Here is a 22,049-nt window from a genome sequence, read left to right as displayed (position 1 = left end):
ATAGGAGTAGGGATGGGACGATGTTATTGCGGATCACAATAAAAAACATCAATCACAATAAATTGATCACAGTTATGAGGATAATTGTAAATATTGTCACAAGTGACTTGAAAAAGCTGTCTAGCTCACTATCATGATAGAGAAGCGGAAATGGAGTCTAATTTAAAAAACTACAGGATAGAAAAATGCATGTATTTATTTTTTATTTATGCAGGAAGATTATCGATTGTTTTTCACTAAAAAAGATGTCTTATCTGTGACACAAAATATTTTAGCAGGAGAATTGTGACATGACATTTTACTGTCGTCCCCTGCCTAATTGGGATATGGCCTAATTAGGAACACCATAATTGTGACTCAGGGACACTAAGCTTTTCTAAATTAACCAAAACTGACATCCCTGCTGTAAACTATCAGCTTTTCGGCAACAAAAGATGGAAACACTGAGTTTCCACCTTTCTGACCTCAGCTGCCTGTTGCACTAGTGGTCCCCAACCTTTTTTACGTCACGGACCGGTACCACGCAGGCAACATTTTCGTGGACCGGTGTGAGGGAAACATGCGCCAAAACTGTTAATTATATTAAAAAAACTTGAAACAATGGTGATTGATCATATGACCCACTAAAGAAAGTGCTTGTACTTGCTGCTTTGAAATAGGATCTCCATGTCTGTGGCAACATTCCCACCCAAAATTAAACATTAGTGAGCAAGTTATTGATTTTTTTCTCTGCAGACCGGTGGTTTGGCACACTGTGTTACACTATAGAGGTGACCTCTGGTGGCGTCTACTGGTCACTACAACACAAGAATGAGCAGAAAATCCCATCGTCGGGATACCTGAATACCCTGGTATACCCTAATATCGCCCAAGCCTAGTGTGCATATATCAGGATGGGCATATTATAATGTTCTGGTGTACCAAACAAAAATGTTTTTCTTTGAAATATAACTGCAGGTGCAGCATCCACTTGGAATAGCTTTGCCACCTGATGGTGGGAAATTAATGTCGTCATTTAATCAATATTTGGGCAGCTAGTTCCCCCAACGCACCTGTCAGACAGTCAAGTGTTTTTGTTTTTCAAAGATCAGCAGTTTATATTATAAAAATGAAACATCATTGACATATAATACACGAGGTGCAGTGCTGAAAACTTCGCTAAGTTGTACCACTCCGTATGAGAACCTAACCAAGTCAGCTTGAAGAGTAAGAGACTAGCAGTACTGACCTGTTCCCATCATGTTGCTGACGGAGGCCAGTTCACTGAAGGTGGGGTAGTTGGGCAGGATGTTCTGGACGGGCACCTCGTCAGCAGCGCTGCGGATGTCAGCCTCCTCACAGAGGTGGCGGAAACATGACATGGCCACCAGGACCGCCTCGGTGTCGGGACTCCACAGGAACATGTAGAGAGACACCTCCAGCTTCGTCTGCGCCTGCCGGCAGATGGGGATGCCGCCACCCATAGTGGCACACTCCTGGAGCAATCAAAGACCAAATACACATTTTACACACCGCTTCTCTCACAAACAGGCTGCCACAGCAAATCTTAAACTGTTCAGAGCATAAACAACACCAAAAACCTGCTGATCAGCCCGCGAAACAGGCTCCTAGAGGACTACACTGCCGAACATGACAGCAGAACATGACATTGACATGAACTGTTACGTGTAATATGACCTTGGTTATGCCTTTTCTATACTAGCTGCTCGTCTGCTTTTTTCGTTTCTTTTAATGCTTTCTATCCTGGCACTGAAAGTGGAAGGGCACTTTTGGTGCACTATTGGTTTTTGAAAGGTTTTAGAGGTGCTTGTGATGCTCAAAAACGTATGAAAAAGTCAGAACTGGTGAAAACGGCAAAGCTCTAAATTGATTGGGCTCGGGTGTGGCCATCAAGCTCCAGAGCGCCTCCAGTTAATGTAACACCATATTGCAAAGGAATAGTCAATACTTCTAACGATGATGTCATGTGACATCATTTAGCCAATTTCCGGTATGGAACATAACTCCTCCTATGGGATTTAAGGAGTCCCTCTCAAATCCTTTCAGCACAAGACCTTCACCATGCCAAACTGCAAGTCTTTTGGGATTTCTTGGAACGGCATAAACCATGGCAATTTGGGAAATGTACATGCTTCGCCACGACACAAGAAGCTGTTTTACTTGACTTGAGATTGCAGGCCTGAAGAAATCTACATGCCCATATTGAGTCATAGTATTTTATTCTCACGATTGTTCTGAAGGAACTGCATCATTTGTTCAGTTGTTGGCATGTTATTATTATTGTTGTTATCATTATAGAGTTAAGGAACGGACCTGTACCTTGTTCTTGAGCAGAAACTTGTTCCTGCAGATGAGGATCTCCCTCAGCCATTTGAGAACTTCTGTCCCATTAACCAGTTGCTGGCCAATCAGTTTGCGGCAAACAAGGAAGAGCACCTGTGAACTGAAGACAGAAGCAAAAAAGTAAGAACGTTGTTATAATGAAATCCTAATGCTTACCCCAATATCTCGTAAACTGATCAACCTGATGAAAATGTCCATCTGTGGGGTGATGACGTATCATAGCAACCATAATCCAGCACATTAATCAGGTTTGAACACACTCTATATTCTGCTACTGAGAACTGTTTCTCAACCACTCAAATCACACCTGTCCTAGTTAACAATACCGGTGACACCTGTCGTTAGTACACTTTAAATGAAACATCTCACATGAATGTTATATATATTCACATTAAAATCAGGCAAAAGCCCTCCAATATCACGCATCACAACCTGTGTTTTCAGATCAGTTGCAGCGATTTACGACACAATCTTTATTGTAGACCTCAAAGCACAGCAAGGTTAGAAATATCAACTAAAAATGTGCTTTCTGGGATAAAGTCTAATGACTAATGATAATGTTCGTTTTATATCAATTAAATGTGATGAAAATGTTTAAAAATACAAGGATCTGACGCTGTAAAGAGTCACAGCAGACTCTATGGGTATGACTGCATTAGATCTTAGATTAGAGCATGGAATCTGATCTCCCTCTTCTTCATGGAAAGTTGAGAAGATTGTTGGGTACCTGATGTCCCAAAACGTCTCCATGGGGGCATCAGGATTCCACATGTCTATGGTCTCTGGCTGGTGCAGAACTAACAGAGCCTGGAGACAGGAGACAGGAGACAGGAGAGGAAGGCAGGACAGGAGATAGGAGACAGGAGAGGAAGACAAGGAACCAGGAGGAGGACACAGAAACAATCATTTGTGGTTAGTGTATGTTTTACAGCAAAAATATAAATACATGCTGAATAAATGTTAAACAAATGATACCAAAGTAGTAAAAACAGCAACAACAAAAAAATGTAAATTGCTTTTACTGGGTTCACACTCGACACCCATTTCTTTCCACTGATTGGCAGCTACTTAACACACAGAACTACTCGTGACAGTTGGTTGTACACTACAGATGAGTTGTGGTGTACTTGGGAGTCCACTGTATGGGGTATAACAATCCTCACTGAGTGGTGAGTGATGCACAGACTATATTGAATCATATTTTGGGAAGAAGTTATACATGGTCCGGTTTAATAAGCAACTTAATTTATTCAGTCTAGATGAGGTTGCACAGACAGACATAACAAAGCATGACTTCAGAAATTTTACAAATCACCATCATTACTTTTTACCCATATCCTAAATAGTTATTTAGGGCTCATAACACTGTAGTAAACCAGCCAACATGCGTCTTGCTATTCCCAGCTCAATAAAATCACGAGCACTTCTGTGTGATGTTATGAACTCAGACAGGACATTTGGTGTGAACACTGTAAGTCATGCATTCAGTGAAGGAGTGGGTTTGTTCACTGACCTCCATGGCTTCTTGTGAGAGCTGAGTGGTGTTAGTTAAAGGTAACAGCTGCACCAGGCCGGTGATGAGCTCTGCTGTGCTGCTCTGCATCTCTGGAGCTTGCTTCACTGGGTTCTGACACACAACACATACGTTCACGTTCAAGAAGGTTGTTTGTCATTCCAGTTGAAATTAATTGAGATTGACACAAAATAACAAAATACAAAATATCGAACTTATATGGGTGCGTAAAAAAAAAACTGCATTCAAGAAAAGGAGTCATAATTAAATGATACACATTCTGACATTCTGTGTCAAACTCACATGCAACATGAGTTTGGGGTCAGCGTGGATGAGTTTGACCAGAGCGAGAAGGAGGCACTTGTAACTTCGAGTGTCCAGTTCTGTGGCTTTCTCTTTGAACTTAAGGCTGGTGGTCATCTTCCCTTTGAATGTCAGACTCTGTGGGAGAGCAGCACACAACACGGAGGACTCGGGTTGACTTCAGGCACGTTGCTTTAAATGGCACACACACGCATATATACATATATACGTATACACACACACATATATATACACACACATACATACACACACACGCATATATACATACACACACACACACAAACACACACACACACACACGCATATAAACATATACACACACACATATATATATACACATACATACATACACACACACACACACGCATATATACATTTACACACGCACACACGTTTTTTGCGTCCTGTGTTTTTTTTTATTTTTTATCTAGTGATCTCAACAGCTATTTCAAGTCACTCGTGACAATTTCTATAACGCAAATTCACCACAATTAACTTATTGTCATTGATCACAAGCCACGATAAAATCTTACATGGTCCCATCCCTAATTGTGACAGATGATGTTAGCCCTATTTACTCATCTATGTTCAGGCATTTGCCATGTTAAGTCATCCGGTCGTTCAGATAAAGCAGGTTGCCAGCTCCATTCCTTTGCAGTCTGTGTTATTTTGTTACTTTTCTGCACATTTCTATCCCTTTTGAACCTCCATCACAGTTTAAACACTGGCTACTGTTCTCATCACAGTTCTGTGCAATTAATGATATTATCAGTACCAGTTCATTTTGGATCATTATAGGATTTCCCAAACAAAAATGTAATGTAACATGTTACTGTGGTCTCACCGGGGTCATGCGTAGTGAAGCGTGGGTGGTGGCGCCCTGGGTCACCCGGTTAAGGGTGTCTGAGAACATAAAGCGGAGCTCTCCAGAGTAGCAGTACACCGCATCAATTTTAGGCCACCAGTCCAGATGGGACTGAAAGTAGACAACACAGGGTGAGAGACATGTAATGCATGAAAATGTTTTCATTACTTATACGTAAAGAAGCTCTGCAGGCTTACGTTGGTGATAATTCTGTTCAACGAGTTGACCAGGACAAAGTGAAAGGTGGAGGGGGAGGTGGCGGCCAAACAGACCTTCAGGGCAAAGAGGAAACAGTCATCAGGATTGGCTCAAGCAACTGATATTACGTACCTGCTCCATGTTATATATATTAATATTAACATCGCGTTCATCAGGCCACCTTAAAGTGCTGGTTGTTGTGAGGATTGATGCGGAAACAGGAGACGAAGCAGTCCATCATGAGCTCCACGTCAGCATTCTGGCTGCCCGCCCCCCTCCAAAAGGGCTTGGCTGGGTTGAACAGCAGAGCCTGGTGGGACAGGGAGTACCACGGGTCACTTCAGGTCACTCACAAGCACATTTCCTAGATATATACTCCAGACTCGTCACAATAAGCAAACCAGGACTTAAATGTCCTGAAGCTGTGAATGTGAGTGTGAATGGTTGTCTGTCTCTATGTATCTATATGTCAGCGCTGTGATAGACTAGGAACCTGTCCAGATGTAACCTGCTTCCCCTAAATGTCTTTCTGCATCCTTTTGCCTGAAATCCATTTAACCTACATAAGGATCATAATCAGGAAATTCACTTTTTTTGAAATTGTTAAATAATTTAATTATCTGGCTGATTTGACATAAATAGATACAAAGAAGATGAACATGAAGAGAGAAAAAACTATTTTCTGTAACTGGCCAGACCTTGAGATCCATGACGATGGACTGGACCAATAGGAAAATGGTTGAGTGATCCTCCCAGTTGATGTAGGTGGAGGCTTTACACAGTTTGACACAGGCGATGGCAGCGCTCTCCATCAGCTGCTTGCCGCCGCCCTGGCCTGCCAGCGCTTTCCGTAAACTGTCCAAGAACAGTTTCTGCAGAAACAACAGCAGGAAAAGTGTGCATTAGGCTCGACACTGTGTGTGTGTGTGTGTGTGTGTGTGTGTGTGTGTGTGTGTGTGTGTGTGTGTGTGTGTGTGTGTGTGTGTGTGTGTGTGTGTGTGTGTCCCTCACACCTTGTTGGCTTTGCTGTCTTCCACTGTGTCTTTAGAGATGGTGTGTGTGATCTCTGGACAGAGGATGAGGAGGATGATTTGCAGAGGCCACACAGCTGCCTTCCTCTTGGCGCTCTCTGCAAAGCTGTCGACCAGGTCAAACAACTTCTCTGCAGCTTCTGAACACACACACACGCACGGTAGGAAATTACTTAGGCCGCCATGCACAAAACACACTCTGAAACTCTGAAAATGATACCTTAAGGGTTTAAATACCCAGTGAATGTGTGCCAATGACGGGCAGTATGAAGGCTATTAACCATGGGACAATAGAACCATCAGGTATTTGCTCATACTATTCATATAGAGGTGGCTGGTCATCAAAATATGCTCAATTATAAAGCTCAATTAAAATGTCAATAAAACATACTGTAATTACTTTACCTCACATTCTGTCGAGCGTCACAGATAGGACATGTATTTTGTCTTTTTACAGTAAATTGATAAAATGACCTTAAATATGATAAAGTCTACCTGCATAAATAAATGATAAATACATTTTAAAAATGGCAACATTGGGTGAGTCTATTTTTTTTAACTACATGATACCTGTATTTTTGAACAAAAATCAGTCTCTATTTTTACTTCTGTACCATTAGAGCAAGATAGACGATTTTCACTTGTCACTTGCAATGATTTTGTTTTAAATTCTCCTCGATTAACTTGAGGGTGTTTGTCATCCTGATCCAAGGGTTTAAGGTTTCTTGCATGAATGTGATGACATTTATTCATCCGATTAGACAAAACGATATTATCAGAGAGACTTCTCTATAAACCCTGTTTTCTTTCCAGACTATTACAATAGCTGTGTTTCTAGTCTAAAAATAAAGACCTTGAAGATAAGTATTCTTTCAACCCGCGCCTACATACATTTGATTATTATCATTATCTCCTACAGGAGAATGATGTGATCACTCGTGTGTGCGTTTGTGAGTGAGCGAGCGAGCCTGTGATGTTCATGACTAATTTTGCATTCTGTTGCATCAAACTGCATTATATTTTGGGTGCCTGTCCTGGCTGCATGATGCGTCAGCCCTGTGATAGCCAGGGTTATACTGTCCAGGATGCTCCATGTCAGCAGGGATCTCCTCTGTGGAGAACATGTTGGTCGGGTTCAGGAGTTCCTCACAGTTTGCTCTCCTTCAATTTTGATACTTTCGTTTTTAATGATTGTAATAGTTAATGAAAAAGGATCCCTACAAAGATGTACACTGTTGTTAGAGAGTAGAATGTATTTAACCAGAAATGGCAGCATCTTTGTCGCTAAATTCCATATCCCATAAATAAAAACAGTCATTTTAAAGTACATTTTTACCATTAGAGTCGTAAAACCCCTAATTTAAATTCCATGGAAACAAAACTATCCAAAAACACCTCGGGAGGTCAGAGAAGCAGCAGAAGCATCAGAATGTCTTCACATCTAATGCAGGGAATAAAGCATTTACTTTGACCAAACCAGAGGCGGTGATTGTTTGAAAAGTGGGAAGACTAACCAAGATGGGTTTGGTGAGTTAAATTTTTCTTATATATTTACGAATGGTGATTAATCGTAATTTATCAATTGACAGCCCTCATTTCTACATTTCTTTCTTTATCTTGTTTATGTATTAATTTATTTAATGAGTCATTTATTTATTATTATATTGGCAGGTTTAGTCCTCCATATAAGTAAAGATGGGATTAGTCAAGTGTGTGTTCTGTTCATTCAATCACACAATACAGCAGTATTTTATTGCAGAGACTTGGCGGAGATCTGCACTCTACTGAGTGCACCTGTCCATCTGATGACATGCTTTATTTGGTTGTTTTTTTTGATTGATGAGCAAAGATGTAGATGTATAGACGGGCAGAGATACAGTCTAAATGTTTTGAATCCATTCATACCTGCCATATCTGCCTGTGGTCGCTGGTAAAGCATAGTGAACTCATCTGGGTAATTCTCCACCCAGTTCCAAAACGCCTGTAGAAAGAGAAAACTGCATAAGTATAAGAGGAACCTGTACACAGAACATGTGGTAAACTGGCTCAATTATTGTTAAAATTCCAGCTATTCAGTATAGGGTACAGGGATCGACTGATTGGTAACCTGGCCAATTATCTGCTGGGATATTCAACATTTTTACAATTATCAGAATCTTTTTTTTCCCCCCAACTGCCGATAAAATAATTTAAAATACTACCTCGGCTCTAATGCAGCCACCAGTAGTTGCTCATTGTCCCCGACTATGCTGTAATTTTATTGTGTTGTTTATTCTGTACACATGACATCTATTCAACATCTGTCCACCCTGGGGGAGGGATCCCTCCTCAGTTGTTCTCCCTGAGGCGTCATCCACTTTTTAGGGAGTTTTTCCATATCCGTTGAGAGGGTCGGGGGAGAGAGGATGTCGTATGTTGTAAGGATTGTAAAGCTGATGCCTCTGAAGCAAATTTGTGATATTGGGCTATATAAATGAATTAAAAATGTAATTGAATGATGACCTATCCAAACTACTGAAGGTTATTGTGCCACAGAAAAGTGAACACGGACTGCTTTGTTGAGGGTTTGGAGCAAACGTAAGGAAGCAGACTACAGTTACAATAAACATCACGATCCTCAACAGTGAAGTTGCAAAAACAAACAGTGTATCTCCTGGTAATGTTCTGCTGTGTGTCACAAAACGATGTCGTAAGAGGTGTATTGCAACAGGATATTCTACAAGATCCTACTGTGGAACTATTAGGAGTAATACCTGAGGGGTTGGATGGGGGGGGGTAAGAAGTACCTTATAAAATACAGCAGCCTTGAAGTGCATAACAATTAAATGGCTGAAACCAGATCATCCCACTTACAACATGTGGATCCAGAAACTATGGGACCTCTATCAGAAGGACCAAATCACATATTTGCCAAGGATCCAAAAACCCATATTTATTAGACGATGGAACCCCATCGTGGCCTTGCTAATACAATGAGGCTTATTAATCGGTGGACCACGACCCTCCTATCCAACTCATTTACACCTACTATATATGCTCATCACATAGAACACATGCAATACATGGCCTGAATGTTGTTTGTTTTATCTCTGCTATTGTAATTAATTACTCGTACCATTTTCTTTACTCTTTTAATCTTCTGGATGGGTGTCTTATATATATATATATATATATATGCTTGTTTATGATTTTTCTGTAAGTGTTCTTTGTTAAGTATTTGAACATAATGTGTACTTATGCCATTTACAGCTGAAAAGGGATGGAAATGTATATACTGTATTGTTGTTGATGAAAAGCACAGTGTTGAGTGTGACGTTTGCATGCACAAACTTCATTCTGCATTGAAGAAGACTTGAAACTAGAGATTGAGACCATAAACCCATGTTTACTGAAAAAATAAATCAAGTGAGAAGTAGCGGTATTTTCTCATTGACTTCCATGCAATCTGACTTCTTTTTACAACCAGAGTTGTCACCTCCTGGTGGCCAGTAGAGAGAATGCAAGTTTAAGACACTTCAGCTTTGGCTTCACTTTTCAGGACCGTCTTATATTTCGGGAGAGAAAAGGAATGATAGACGTACCTTCTCTAAACTGTTGATGACTGCTAGCTGGGCGGGCTTCTTGAGAGCTCTAAACTTCATCACAGTTTCTGCAAGAAAAACAGAATCAACACATGCATCGAAAGCATTGGCTCAACCTCTATCTCAATTTCTTGATCATTTCTGGCTTCCGCACACATCCGGACTTCTTTGAAACCTTTACAGAAGAACCAACTTCAGAAGAACTTACTTACAGAAGTACACATGCTTTGCTACAATCTCTAAGGATTCTCAGTGGCCTACACTCAAGACCAGCTCTCAGAAATAAAACAGTTACATCCAAAGTGAATGACAACATACTATATTCAACTAACCTTGTAGCAGCCTCTTCAGCTTGGAGCAGTCCACATTGATGTACTGCATTAGCTCTATGTCATGAACATCCACATTGTCCTCGGAGCACACTGTCAGCTCCTGGAGCCTGAGGAAATTCAATTCAATTTTATTTATAGTGTCATATCACAACAGAAGTTAGCTCAGGACACTTAACACATTGAGCAGGACTAGAATACGCTCATGATTTTCAGAGTTAATACATTTTCAAAGTCACAACATCAGGAGCAAGCATTACATAGTGGCAAAAAAACTGCCCTAATAGGGTTTTAGGCCCAAAAACAGCAAAACACACATGAATCCTGCTGCCTTGAATGCAGCCAGAGAGATCATGAAATGAACTCTCAATGTTTTAGCCCACATCAAGATGTTCTTCCACGAGGATGAAAACATTATCGTGATATTGAAATGCATTAAAATAAAGTATATCAAATATCAAAATGAAAATATTTCAAAAGTGTTCAATTCAAGTGTATTGAACTGGATGACATACATTTGCAGAAAGCTAACTTGATGAGATCATAACATCATGATATGATTCCGGTAAAAGTCCATAAAGAACGATATCGAATTAAAGCTGCAAACAGCTACGAACAAAATCAAAATCAAATTGGGTAAGTGAGCTACCTGGTGGATATGCGGCTGAAGACAGCATTGAAGTTGTTGCAGCTCAGAGAGAAGAGGACGGCTGAAGCTGAGGCCCGGAGCTCAGCGGCGTGCTGGTGGCCCTCGCGGTACGTATGGATGAAATAGCAGATCTCCGGCAGCAGCTGTTTGACCAGCATCGTCTCATCCAGACGCAAGCAGTCCTTGGATTGCTGATGTTGGAGGACAGAGAGGAGGAAGACAGTTAAGAAAAGGCTTTAGTCTGTTTCATTGATGTGATCCATCATGTTGAAACTGGGAGACCTATGGGTCAGCACCCCAAAAGAACAGGTTACTTTTTCTAACCGAAACACCCGCTGCAGCAACCTTAATGCATCTGACTCCATCTGTTTTCAGGTGTGACGCGGTTAACAAAGTCAGCTTCATGATTAAAGGTCAACTTTACAACTAAATGTTGAAGTAATCTATAGCCCCTTTTACACTGCTTTTTTGCTGCGGGAGTATCGCTCCTTTTTTCAGCCCCGTCAACGTGAGATGGTGAAGATACGTTACCAGGGCGACATGCCGACGGCGAATTTAACGAGCTCAAAGCGTAGATCCGAATTAGATGAAAAGCTGGTAGTTGCTCAAATGAGACCACCATTGTACGCATCGACATGTTTATGATGCACAGCAACTTCAGTTGCAGTTGTGTAAATATGCGAGACGAGCAGAAGTTCACCTTTCATAGTTGTTTGTAGGCGCTCGAGCTAATTGGATTTCCGACGCTCATTTAACACATCACACGGGCAGCGGCACTCTCGCTGGCCGTGTGACGTCTCACTCGTTCCACAAACACAGGTGCGGCGTTACGCCGCAAAGTAAATAAAGCTTTATTAGCGGTGCAATTACGGCCTCATCGTCTGTGTAAAAAGGCCTTTAGTAGCTAATTGCATTGGTAGCCACGGTAGCGACGCCACGTTATTGACTCTGTGATAGCGACCTGTCAATCACAAGGTAGTCCCGCCCTAAAGCATTCCCTGCTTTATGGTCTGTGGCTCTAAATGGATCATAATTTACTAAATGATCATCATGCTGTATTGAAGAAGACTTGAAACTAGAGATTAAGACCATAAACACATGTTTACAATATTTACTGAGGTAATACATTAAGTGAGAAGTAGGATCATTTTCTTAGACTTCTATACAATCAGACTTCTTTTTGCAACTAGAAGAGTCGCCCCCGAATGGACAGTAAAGAGAATGCAAGTTTAGGCACATCGGCCTTGGCTTCACATTTCAGAAGTGGGGGTTGCCGCCTGGTTTAAACAGAAATACACCGCCAGTCTGTGCCATGGCAGAGCGTCATCAAGGATGTGCTCCTGAAGAGGATGTTAACCTATAGCTAGAAAAGGCTAATGTGCCAGCAAATACAGAACCTCAACTAAAAATCTCACTGCAACATTTCATTCAAATCCTTCTTTCCAGACCAAACCAGTCTGCTTCCCTCATCACCTCATATTATCTAGCATCTATAAAGATGAATATGTTCATGGAGTCAGAGTCATGAGTTGAGTTTGCGAATGACCATGCTACTTCTGTGCAGCATAACAGACCTCAAAATGACAATGGCCATCCTACTCCTTTACCCTATTCCATATCTCCAAGCTCCAATAATGGCAGCTGAACATAAGTGACTTTGGAAGATACCTTGCAGGTACAGCCTTACTTCAACTTAATGACAAACCTCATAAAAGTACTTGGCTTCCTTACAACTACGAACATTAATGATAAAAACCTGTACAGGAAGCTGAGAGCAGTTCCCACCAGATTACAGCCTCCCACCAAAAGCCTGCAAATGTTATCCGGACCTGCTGGTTCACCGAAGAACCTCCCAGACATGAAGAGAGTGTGATTAATAGAGGATAAGTGCATTAACAGAGGTGTGTGTCTGGGTGAAAACAAACACAGTGGCAGAGACACTGAATCATTTCTCAGTTTGATTTCATAGTAGTGTTGTCACGATACCAACATTTTGGTACCGGTACCGGTACCAACATGTGTTTCGGTACTTTTCGGTTCTTTTCGATACTTTTTCAAATAAAAAAGTGAACGCAAAAACTGTTATTACTGACTTTATTTTAATAGAAAATCTTAGAACAATAACATATTAATCAGCAAATAAAATAAAATACCACAAAGACAAGCTTTTCTAATGCACACAATTTAAAAAATGTTAAAATATAAATACAATAATATAATATAAAATATAATATAAACAAACCAGCTCTATTTTTTTGTTTCCAGAGCTACTTTTGTTAAGAGTGAAGGGCGGTGGCGCTTGCTTTTAGCACTGAATGTGGCTTTTTTTCCTGAGTAAATGACATGTCGTTCCCTGAGTTCAGTGTGCAGGTCTGGGGGCTGGTCCTTTAAGTGTTCGGCTAGTCGGAGGTGTTTCCGCCGTTGGCCATGCATGTTTATTAAACACCGTTTACACAGTGGTGCATCGCGTTAACTGCCTCGCTTTGCGCATTTGTTTTAAGCTAAAGTACGGCCATATCGCACTTCGCGGCGCTGGTTTGTCCGCAAGTTGCGGCGTGGTGACGGTGGCAGCAGCCATTCTCCTCTCCGTGCATCTCTCTCTCTCTCTCTCTCTCTCTCTCTCTCTCTCTCTCTCTCTCTCTCTCTCTCTCTCTCTCTCTCTCTCTCTCTCTCTCTCTCTCTCTCTCTCTCTCTCTCTCTCTCTCTCTCTCTCTCTCTCTCTCTCTCTCTCTCTCTCTCTCTCTCTCTCTCTCTCTCTCTCTCCAAGCTTTCCTCCTGCTCTGTTTGTTGCTACCGTCCACGCTGCTCGCTAACTTGCTAGCGGTTTCCTCCGGCTTGCTTGCTTTTTCCTTTTATCTCTCCAAGCTGCGGCTCGCTCCTCGTCCTCTCAGCTGTAGTTACAACGCGGTGACGTCACGCGGCGAGTTCGCCGCGCTGTTGCGGGCGCTGCCGGCGGCGCTGCAAGTACCGGTCCCGTCCAAATGCAATATAGTACCGTTTTAAATGCCTCAGTACCCCGGTACCAAATTAGTACCGGTATACCGTGCAACCCTATTTCATAGTAATGCGCAAGGATGGGAGGTCACCGCCTGCTCCATACACAAAGGCTTGTCGTGAAGGTGTGGATCGATCATTTTTTAAATCTATTTCGTTTTTGTAAATTGTTTAATTTTTTTTCCAAACAGGATGTTCAGAAGGGAAGACTCACCCCAGCGAGGCACTTTTCCAGGGTGTCCAGGATGATGAGCTGGGAGAGGTAGAGGTTCTTCTCAGAAGCTTCTCCAAATATCCGCTAAGAACACAGTGAAACAAATTCAGTCATTAAGACAGAAGAACACAGCATCAGGAAACACCCAAGGTTCGACTTTTCTGCTTCTAGTGCACTTTGAGAGCAAAATTAAGAGGCTAGATGAAAGAATTTATTCATAAACACATTGTATGTATAGATTTGCACTGGGCAGATTAGGAGTATTGGGGATCCTGCAATGTGACTACTGCATATGGGCACAATGGAATGTCAAAGCTTCAATGATTTTGATTTTTTATTTCCAGTTTTCATGTTTTGTGTGGGAAAATTTTAACGTAGAAACAAGTGTTATGTCCTCATCTGAGTTAAGTAGTAGCTGTTCAACAAGGATACCTTGAGTACAACAGTGCTATGATCAAAGTGATACGTAAGAACATAGTGCATTTTTTGGGGGGGGAGGGGGGGTCTTGAGCTTTTTTCGGAAGAGCGGATCAGATGATTTAAAAATGTTCAATACTCGTTTGTCTGCTTTCTAGTCGGCTCTTTAATTCACTCTGAGAGCGACTGAGTGTCTTTTGGTTGAAATGAAGCCACCAATTAAGAAACTATGCTGTCTCCCTTCCAGTTGGCTGTGTGAGTGACGTATGCTCTCGTTAGGGAAGGAAATAGGAAGGCAAGAGTCTACAGATTCCACATTTTTGTGTTGTTTTATCGCAGAGATACTAACAGAAAAGTCAAACACACATTGGGATGCAGGAGTAGAGGGTTACTTACGGCTACATATTATTGATATACATTATTAAATCTGCTAATGTACATGCTTAAAATTATGATTTTACATTTTTCATTCACTCCACAGTCTGTTTCACACTGCTAGAGGTGAAAGAATAAGGTTTAAGTTGTCACACAGCAGGCCATAACTTCTCTAAGGGGATGATAAAGTAGATATTATATTCTTGTACTCTATTCTATAAGAAACACACACATGTAAGGTTGTGGCTCTGGGAGTACAGCGAGTAGTCCTGTCATGACGAGGTTGGCAGTTTGATCCCAAGTTGCCCCTTGAACACTTTGCTAATCTTAAATCCGAGGATGGGTTAAATGCAGAACTCAAGTTCAAGTAATTTCAAAATAAAGTTTACATTTTTAATCTACTCGTGCTTTAGATGGGGCAGCACTATTACAAGCCAATTCATTTGCAGATCCACACATTTGTTGATTGTTTTGCCAGTTGTCCTTCCTGCATTTGTCTAATATGGTTATCTCCACCAGGAAGATCATGAGATTGTCGCATGTGTCCGTCCATGTGCGTGTGTGTGTTTGCATCCATCCATGTGTGTGTGTGCGTGCGTCCCTGTCTGTCTGTCCGTCTGTGTGTATTTCTCTGTCCCTGCTTGTTTGCGTCTGTGTGCGCGTCTCTCTGTCTATGCGCGCGTATCCGTCCGTCCTTCCGTTCATTCATTCATTCGTGTGTGTGTGTGTGTGTGTGTGTGTGTGTGTGTGTGTGTGACCGCGTGTCTGTCTGTCCATGTGTTTTTGTGCATTTTGCTGCAGCACACTGCAGAATATTTTGGGTGTCCAATTATTCCTTCACTACGAGTATTAAGAAGAGGAATGATTAGACAACTGACAACTAAAAAGTCTTTCAAAAGTGATAAACATATAGAAGCTGTCCACTGTTCTCCTGAAACAGAAGAGAAAGAACCCCACTCACCATGTTGTTGACATTTTTGAGGATGGTGGTGAGGCCACTGATGACAAGGGAGAACTTGTACTTGGAGATGTTGATCAGACATTCCTTGTTGTGCTCTGTGCTTACTTTGGTGTGGGTGTTCTGGTGTCCAACTTTAATGGGAAGCTGAAAGAAAAGAGAAGAGAGGATGGTGATGATAACACACTGTTCACCCATGCCAATACGTTACAGTGGAGTCAATTCATAATTCCCTCAATATGGGCATATTGTATATAAACACATGAATATACGTCTTAGCGAAACCTGGCAGTAGATTCTCAATATAAAAGCCCTCGCAGACTCGTGGAATTGCGACTTCATTTCCTAAAATTCTGAAGCAGTGGTGGCAATCATTTATGCAGCAGCGGCCGTGGAACGTAGCGGAAACCCTGCATTCAGTAAACCTTCAGTAGTAAGCGTGTCACAGAAGTATTGATGTGCTGGAACGTTAATTACTCTGCAAATATTAGCTCCACATTTGGTAGAAATGTAATGTATTAGAAACCTATCTACATCCATCCACTTCAGGTAACAAGTATCACTATAAACACATGCTCCAGATTAGGGCTGGGCATTAAAACGATAGCGATAATTATCGCAATAACAACTCTTTTCCTAAATAGAAATGTAAGACGTGGTCCATAGAACTAATTCCTTCCGTGTTTTGACAGAAAATATGAGAACAAGGCCTGATGCTCCAAAGACGAGGTCATTGTTGAAAAGACACGTCTAGTTTGGAGATATTTTGGATATTTATAGTCTGACAAGATGCCGAGTAGTAGCACTGCAGACTGTGTGGAAAGCACACCAATCACCAATAACACCACCAATCTGTTTACCATCTGAAGCAGTGCCGTCCTCTAGAGCTGCACAATGCAGGATTTAACAGTCCCAAACCAGAAACACTGGTCCTCTAGATCAGAGGTCTTCAACGTTTTTCAGGCCAAGGACCCCTAGGCCTATAGTGACATGGTGGAGGGACCCCAATTACATATCGTATAAAATTGTGTTGTTAATTAAACAGGTCAATAATAATAATGTGTAGTGCAGCTTATAGTGCAGTAGGTATAAAAGTACTTTGTAATGATGTAGGTTTACAATGCTACGCCATTAAAATAATAACTGTTGATTCATATATTTATAGAAAATATTTTAGTTCTACATTGGCATTTCTACATCACAATTTCACCTCATAACATTGAATAAATAGGAAGATTTTTATTTGCTTATTATATGTTGTATATCAAATCATTTCGGGGACTGCAGTAAATCTTCGGACCCCTATGGGTCATGGACCCCCAGTTGAAGACCTCTAGATCCACCAGTGTAATAGCTGGGCAACAACAACAGACCATAGCGTCGTCATTCTCCAGCGGCATGCTTTACGGTAAAAAACAAGAGACACAGTGATTTATGTTCTCCTTCGTTTACGTTTGAAAGCTGCTTGAGGATATACAGAATGTTTTTGTCTATTTATTTATGGGTTTGTTTCCCAGCAATTTTTAAATTAAAAAGGGTACAGTGAGGTCATTTTTATTTTGTATCTAGAATTTAGTTGTCCATTTGCTTGTGTTCCTAAGATTTTAGTTCATCATATATAGCCATTGTATTTATTTGAAATTCATTTTTATAATGTTCTACAGTGTTTGTGTGATGTTCAACTTCAGAGAGAACATAAATAATATAATAATAACAAAAAGGTGTCATATCTTCATATCTCACTAAAAAGGAACCTTTAAGTTTGACAGAAATTGCACTGAACAAAATATAAATGCAACAGTTTTGTTTTTTCTCCCATTTTTCATGAACTGAAATCAAAGAACTTAGACTTTATCTACATACACCTATTTCTCTCAAAATGTGTCCATGTTAGTGAGCACCCCCCCGTTGTCGAGATAATCCATCCACCTGACAGGTGTGGCATATCAAGATGCTGATTGGACAACATGAAAAAAAGGCCCCATTTGCATCACACAGTGCAACACATCTCCTTCACAGAGAGTTGATCAGGTTGTTGATTGTGGTCTGTGGACTGTTGGGCCACTCTGCAATGGCTGTGCGAAGTTGCTAGATATTTGCAGGAAGTGGAAGACGCTGTTGTATATGCCGATCCAGAGCATCCCAAACATGCTCAACAAGTGACATGTCCGGTGTGTATGCAGGAAATGCAAGCTGGGCACACTACGGCGTCTGCGAGCTCTGTGACACCATTGCATGCAAACCTGACTCCACGTCACAGAGCTCCTTGTAGTGTCGCTCTCAAGAGCGGATTAAAGTGAATGCTTGAAAGCGGATAAACGATTATTAAAGACATTTCAAATCAGAATTGTTGCCTCATCTGATCGGCCTTTAGGGAGACTACCAATCAAATTTTTTGAGCAAATACCAGTGGTATATGGGTGGCTGCAACCATAACCTCATAAGATGTGGCAAAATGTGAACTTCAGCAAAGCCAACAGGAAATAAAATAATATGATAACACAAAACATGAAAACTGGATGGCTATAACCGTTGCAGCAGCAAAGTTCATTGGGTCAAAGGAGCACTGAGGTAAAAGGAAAGTGCCTGTATGTCAACTCAATTTTCCAAAAGCAATATTATCCAAAACTGACATCCCTACTATAAACTATAAGCTTATCAAGGCAACAAAAGATGGAAACACTGAGTTTCCATCTTTCTGAGCTCAACAAGCTTACACTATCGAGACGACCTCTGGTGGCATCTGCTGGTCACTACAACACATCACATCAATAAAGGAGGCGCCACGCCTGTGTTTATGATGGTATTGATAATCCTACTGTTATGTTTCTAAATACCCTGGTATACAGTGATACCCTCAAAGCCCAGAATGGATGCAGCTCTGGAGACAGATAGCTAGCTAACTAGCCTGTCTGAAGCGATGGGGAATAAGGCTTGAGGAATATTAGAGCTAGCACTGCCGCTGGCCACCAGCCCACTCAAACTGCAAATTATACAGTTTGTTAACATGTCAATCTAAAACCATACAGTTTTTACTTGGTTCATCTAACTTCAATCTGTTTTATTGCAGTAAATTGGGTTTGTCATTCAAGCAGACAGACTGACCAACACCATAAAGACCTGTCATAAATGTTGCATCATGCACCTGACAAACTGAATTGTTTGAATTACAATCTACATCATCCAATCCAGTTGACTGTACCGATTACCACACCAGGAAAAAAACTCATAACCATCTAGTGGCTTGAATAGGCAATTGTGACTAAAAGGTTTAATTTGTATCTGCAATATTAATAGTTTAGGTAAGTTGTCACTTGTCTTGGGATAGCAATGTGCGTTCCAACATTGTGGACAGTATGGATGATTAATTAATTTGTAAAGTTTACTCAGGCTACATTAATGTGAATGTCCATTCTAACAAACCGTGCTGATATAGCTGGGCTAGTATATGTGAATAATATCAATATGAGCAAGTTAAAATAATTATCAATATTAATTGTATATCGATATTCCATGTGGAAAATAAAAGCTGTTTAGCAGTTGATTCACACGTCATATCGACTAAACTACCTGACGGTGGCTGTTGGGATATTAGCTAGCAGGGAGAGCAGCATTCACCCTCACTAACTGCGTTTCCTCACATGCCACTTACTTCATTTGCTCATACGAACACAGCGAGTTAACCCAGTCACATCTCATTTGTTTACATTAGATAGCTAGGCCTGCTAACGTTAGCTACCTAGCTGGCAAGAAAAGAAACGTTAGCTGAGGAACTTTAACTGGTACACAGACGTTTGCGTGCACGTACAAATGTCCCTAGCATATTGTTTTGTTGAGTATTTTTTCGCAATTGACCGGGTTAGGCCCGTACAGAGTCCAGGACAAATGCGGGACACATCTGCTAATTGATCGTGGAGACGGCGCTAGCTAGAAAGACATCATCTTCAGTGTTGTGCAGCTTGGACGAGCAAAACAGACCACGTATCAGTCGAGGAACTGTTCCTAACGGGAAAACGCTCCTTTAATGTGCTAGTAAACAGGATCTCGTCTGTGTAAATGTAACTTTTGCCGGAGTGGTGCGGCCTCAAGACGACCGGAGCTTGCTACACCCAGCCACTGAATCAACCCATCTTACCTGCTCATCAAATCTAGTAATCACGGCCTGGACCCACTCCACTGGTTTGTGAGCCGCCATGGCCGGGCGGAGGGACACCGCGACGCTGTGCTTGCTAAATCCAAGGTATGAGACCGGAGCTGACAGGCTTATTTATGAATGAAAATCTGTCCTGAATCGATGGGAAAGGACGAAAGGGGCGAGTATTTTTCCCTTTCTGTAGCCTTCACCATGCCACCGCCATGACACACCACCGGAAGTCTTCTTCAGAGAAATTGATGGGAGGTGTTGGAGACCAGGGTCAAGCAAGCTTGAACGAAAAAGACCACTTCCTGTCACAATCTTCAAAGTAACGATTGTTGTCGAAATGTTTTTCGAAATAAAAATATATAAATGCAAAGACAAAGTAAGGGAAGAAACAGTTGGAAGGTCATATTGAGTCTTAAAACATAAACTAGAAATGCCTCTGCTTCTGTTAAAAGTGTAAATACAGTCTTGCATCTGTATTTAAGGTCACTGAAACTGTGAAATGGACGTTACAACCTCCGCAGATACAGCTACAACCCCACATGTTACTGTGAATATATGTTCTGCTCAACCATCTGCGGCAGTTTTCCCCGTGAAATTCTTTTTCTTTTATTTTGAAGTAAGATATCCTACACTTCCGCTCATGATGTAGACAATTCTGTTATATTGTCGGATCATGTGGCGCGCATGCGTCAACACGATCAGGCCTATCAGAATGTTTTCAGTACTAAGAATGGATTGTATTGTTTTCATTAACAATTTCTAGTCCTTCCAAATGTCTTGACAAAAACAAATTTACACAATCTGTAGACTTAACACTATCAATAACAATCACCCACAAGTGTTATGTCTAGAATGTATCAGTATTTAAAGGTGATTTGGACACAAAAAGGGTCTCATCACACCTTTACATTTTCAGAATCAGATTTTCTGAATTAGGACGAATTGTATTCCAAATATACATCCAATTGCATCATCAGAGCATTTAAAAAAAAGTGGAATCTGACCAATGACAGTTTTCTTATTATTATCTAAATTGTATACACAGTTCCAGTAGAAACAGAGATAGAAATAGACATACAGCCAAAAAAAGGACAACAAGGCTGAACAAAGATAGGTGAAAAAAACAAACAACTATTATTATTATTATTATTATTATTATTATTTTTATTATTATTATAAGCTTTATTTAGCCAGGATAATGTGATTCTGGGCTCTGGGGGGGTGACCTGGATGCTCCTATCAAAGGCGGAACCCACTCTGGGGAGCCAACTGGAGGGCAGCAACAAAGGTGGGTGGCGGAGATGAAGGCATAACCCTGAGCTGGCGAGCAACATGAGTGAAGCCGATTTTGGACAGAGCACAGAGCGGCATTTTTATCGTAAAAGGATGGAGCATTGCCTTGTGTTCTGGTACAATTTTGCTCCGGTACCTGTCACACCACGAGCCTGAAGCATGCCCAAGCTCAGAATCTATAGTCATCACCAGTTTTTTCAGTCAGAAATCGACTCGATGGCGGGGGCCAATCTGAATTGAACACTGAGCGATAATGAGTGGGGCGGCCTATCAATCATAGCCTACATCATGTCCACGTTGCACACCCATGCATGTGCTCGTGCATGAACCATACCATGAGGAAATACACCTCTTCCAACCGTGCCGGGGCCGACGAGTGTACCGTGCTTGAGAACCGTGCGGAGCACTCACACTAGTCAAACAATCCGGACTTTAGGCTCAATCCTGCCTGGGCAAGGTACAGATTGTCTAGTGTGAGTGCACCCTAAAAGTCTTCACTGGAGCTATATGAAGTCCCCTCCTGTTTTAAATGTTCCACTCTGGTCCCCAAGAAACTCTCTATCACAGCATTAAATGACGAGAGGCCCATCGCCCTGATATCTGTGCTCATCAAATCCTTTGAGAGACTAGTTGAGCCACAGGACCCCTGCTGGACCACCTGCATTGCCAGGCAGAAAGGTCTGTGGATGAGTCAACGGGTGTGCACTACATCCTGCAGCACCTTGATGCAGCAGGGACATACGCAAGGACCCTGTTTGTGAAATTCACCTCGCTGTTCAACACCATCATCACAGACATCCCATTTTGTAAACATACCACAT

The 22,049-nt window shown here is 41.4% G+C and overlaps 1 protein-coding gene across 5 annotated transcripts in view; it reads right to left on the bottom strand.

Annotated features, from left to right (window-relative positions):
• Positions 1 to 20,167, bottom strand: part of LOC311019999 (neurofibromin) — a 65,798-nt gene extending 45,631 nt beyond the window's left edge. For all 5 annotated transcript variants that reach the window (XM_084019707.1, XM_084019709.1, XM_084019706.1 and 2 more), the window contains exons 1-17: positions 19,927 to 20,167; positions 15,795 to 15,938; positions 14,042 to 14,125; positions 10,834 to 11,024; positions 10,188 to 10,294; positions 9,856 to 9,923; positions 8,180 to 8,255; positions 6,257 to 6,414; positions 5,942 to 6,115; positions 5,425 to 5,553; positions 5,243 to 5,317; positions 5,025 to 5,156; positions 4,160 to 4,297; positions 3,857 to 3,970; positions 3,071 to 3,150; positions 2,320 to 2,443; positions 1,229 to 1,475 (exon numbers count right to left, since the gene is read on the bottom strand). In XM_084019707.1, the coding sequence (XP_083875833.1) occupies positions 1,229 to 1,475; positions 2,320 to 2,443; positions 3,071 to 3,150; positions 3,857 to 3,970; positions 4,160 to 4,297; positions 5,025 to 5,156; positions 5,243 to 5,317; positions 5,425 to 5,553; positions 5,942 to 6,115; positions 6,257 to 6,414; positions 8,180 to 8,255; positions 9,856 to 9,923; positions 10,188 to 10,294; positions 10,834 to 11,024; positions 14,042 to 14,125; positions 15,795 to 15,938; positions 19,927 to 19,986 (2,101 nt within the window). In that variant the 5' untranslated portion in view covers positions 19,987 to 20,167. The remainder of the gene's footprint in view (positions 1 to 1,228; positions 1,476 to 2,319; positions 2,444 to 3,070; positions 3,151 to 3,856; positions 3,971 to 4,159; positions 4,298 to 5,024; positions 5,157 to 5,242; positions 5,318 to 5,424; positions 5,554 to 5,941; positions 6,116 to 6,256; positions 6,415 to 8,179; positions 8,256 to 9,855; positions 9,924 to 10,187; positions 10,295 to 10,833; positions 11,025 to 14,041; positions 14,126 to 15,794; positions 15,939 to 19,926) is intronic.
• Positions 20,168 to 22,049: the final 1,882 nt, after the last annotated feature.

Source organism: Eutrigla gurnardus (assembly GCF_963514095.1).
Source record: "Eutrigla gurnardus genome assembly, chromosome: 10".
In the NCBI taxonomy this organism is placed as follows: domain Eukaryota; kingdom Metazoa; phylum Chordata; class Actinopteri; order Perciformes; family Triglidae; genus Eutrigla; species Eutrigla gurnardus.
The sequence above is the reverse complement of the archived record's forward strand: the minus strand, read 5'-3'. Positions and strand labels throughout refer to the sequence as shown.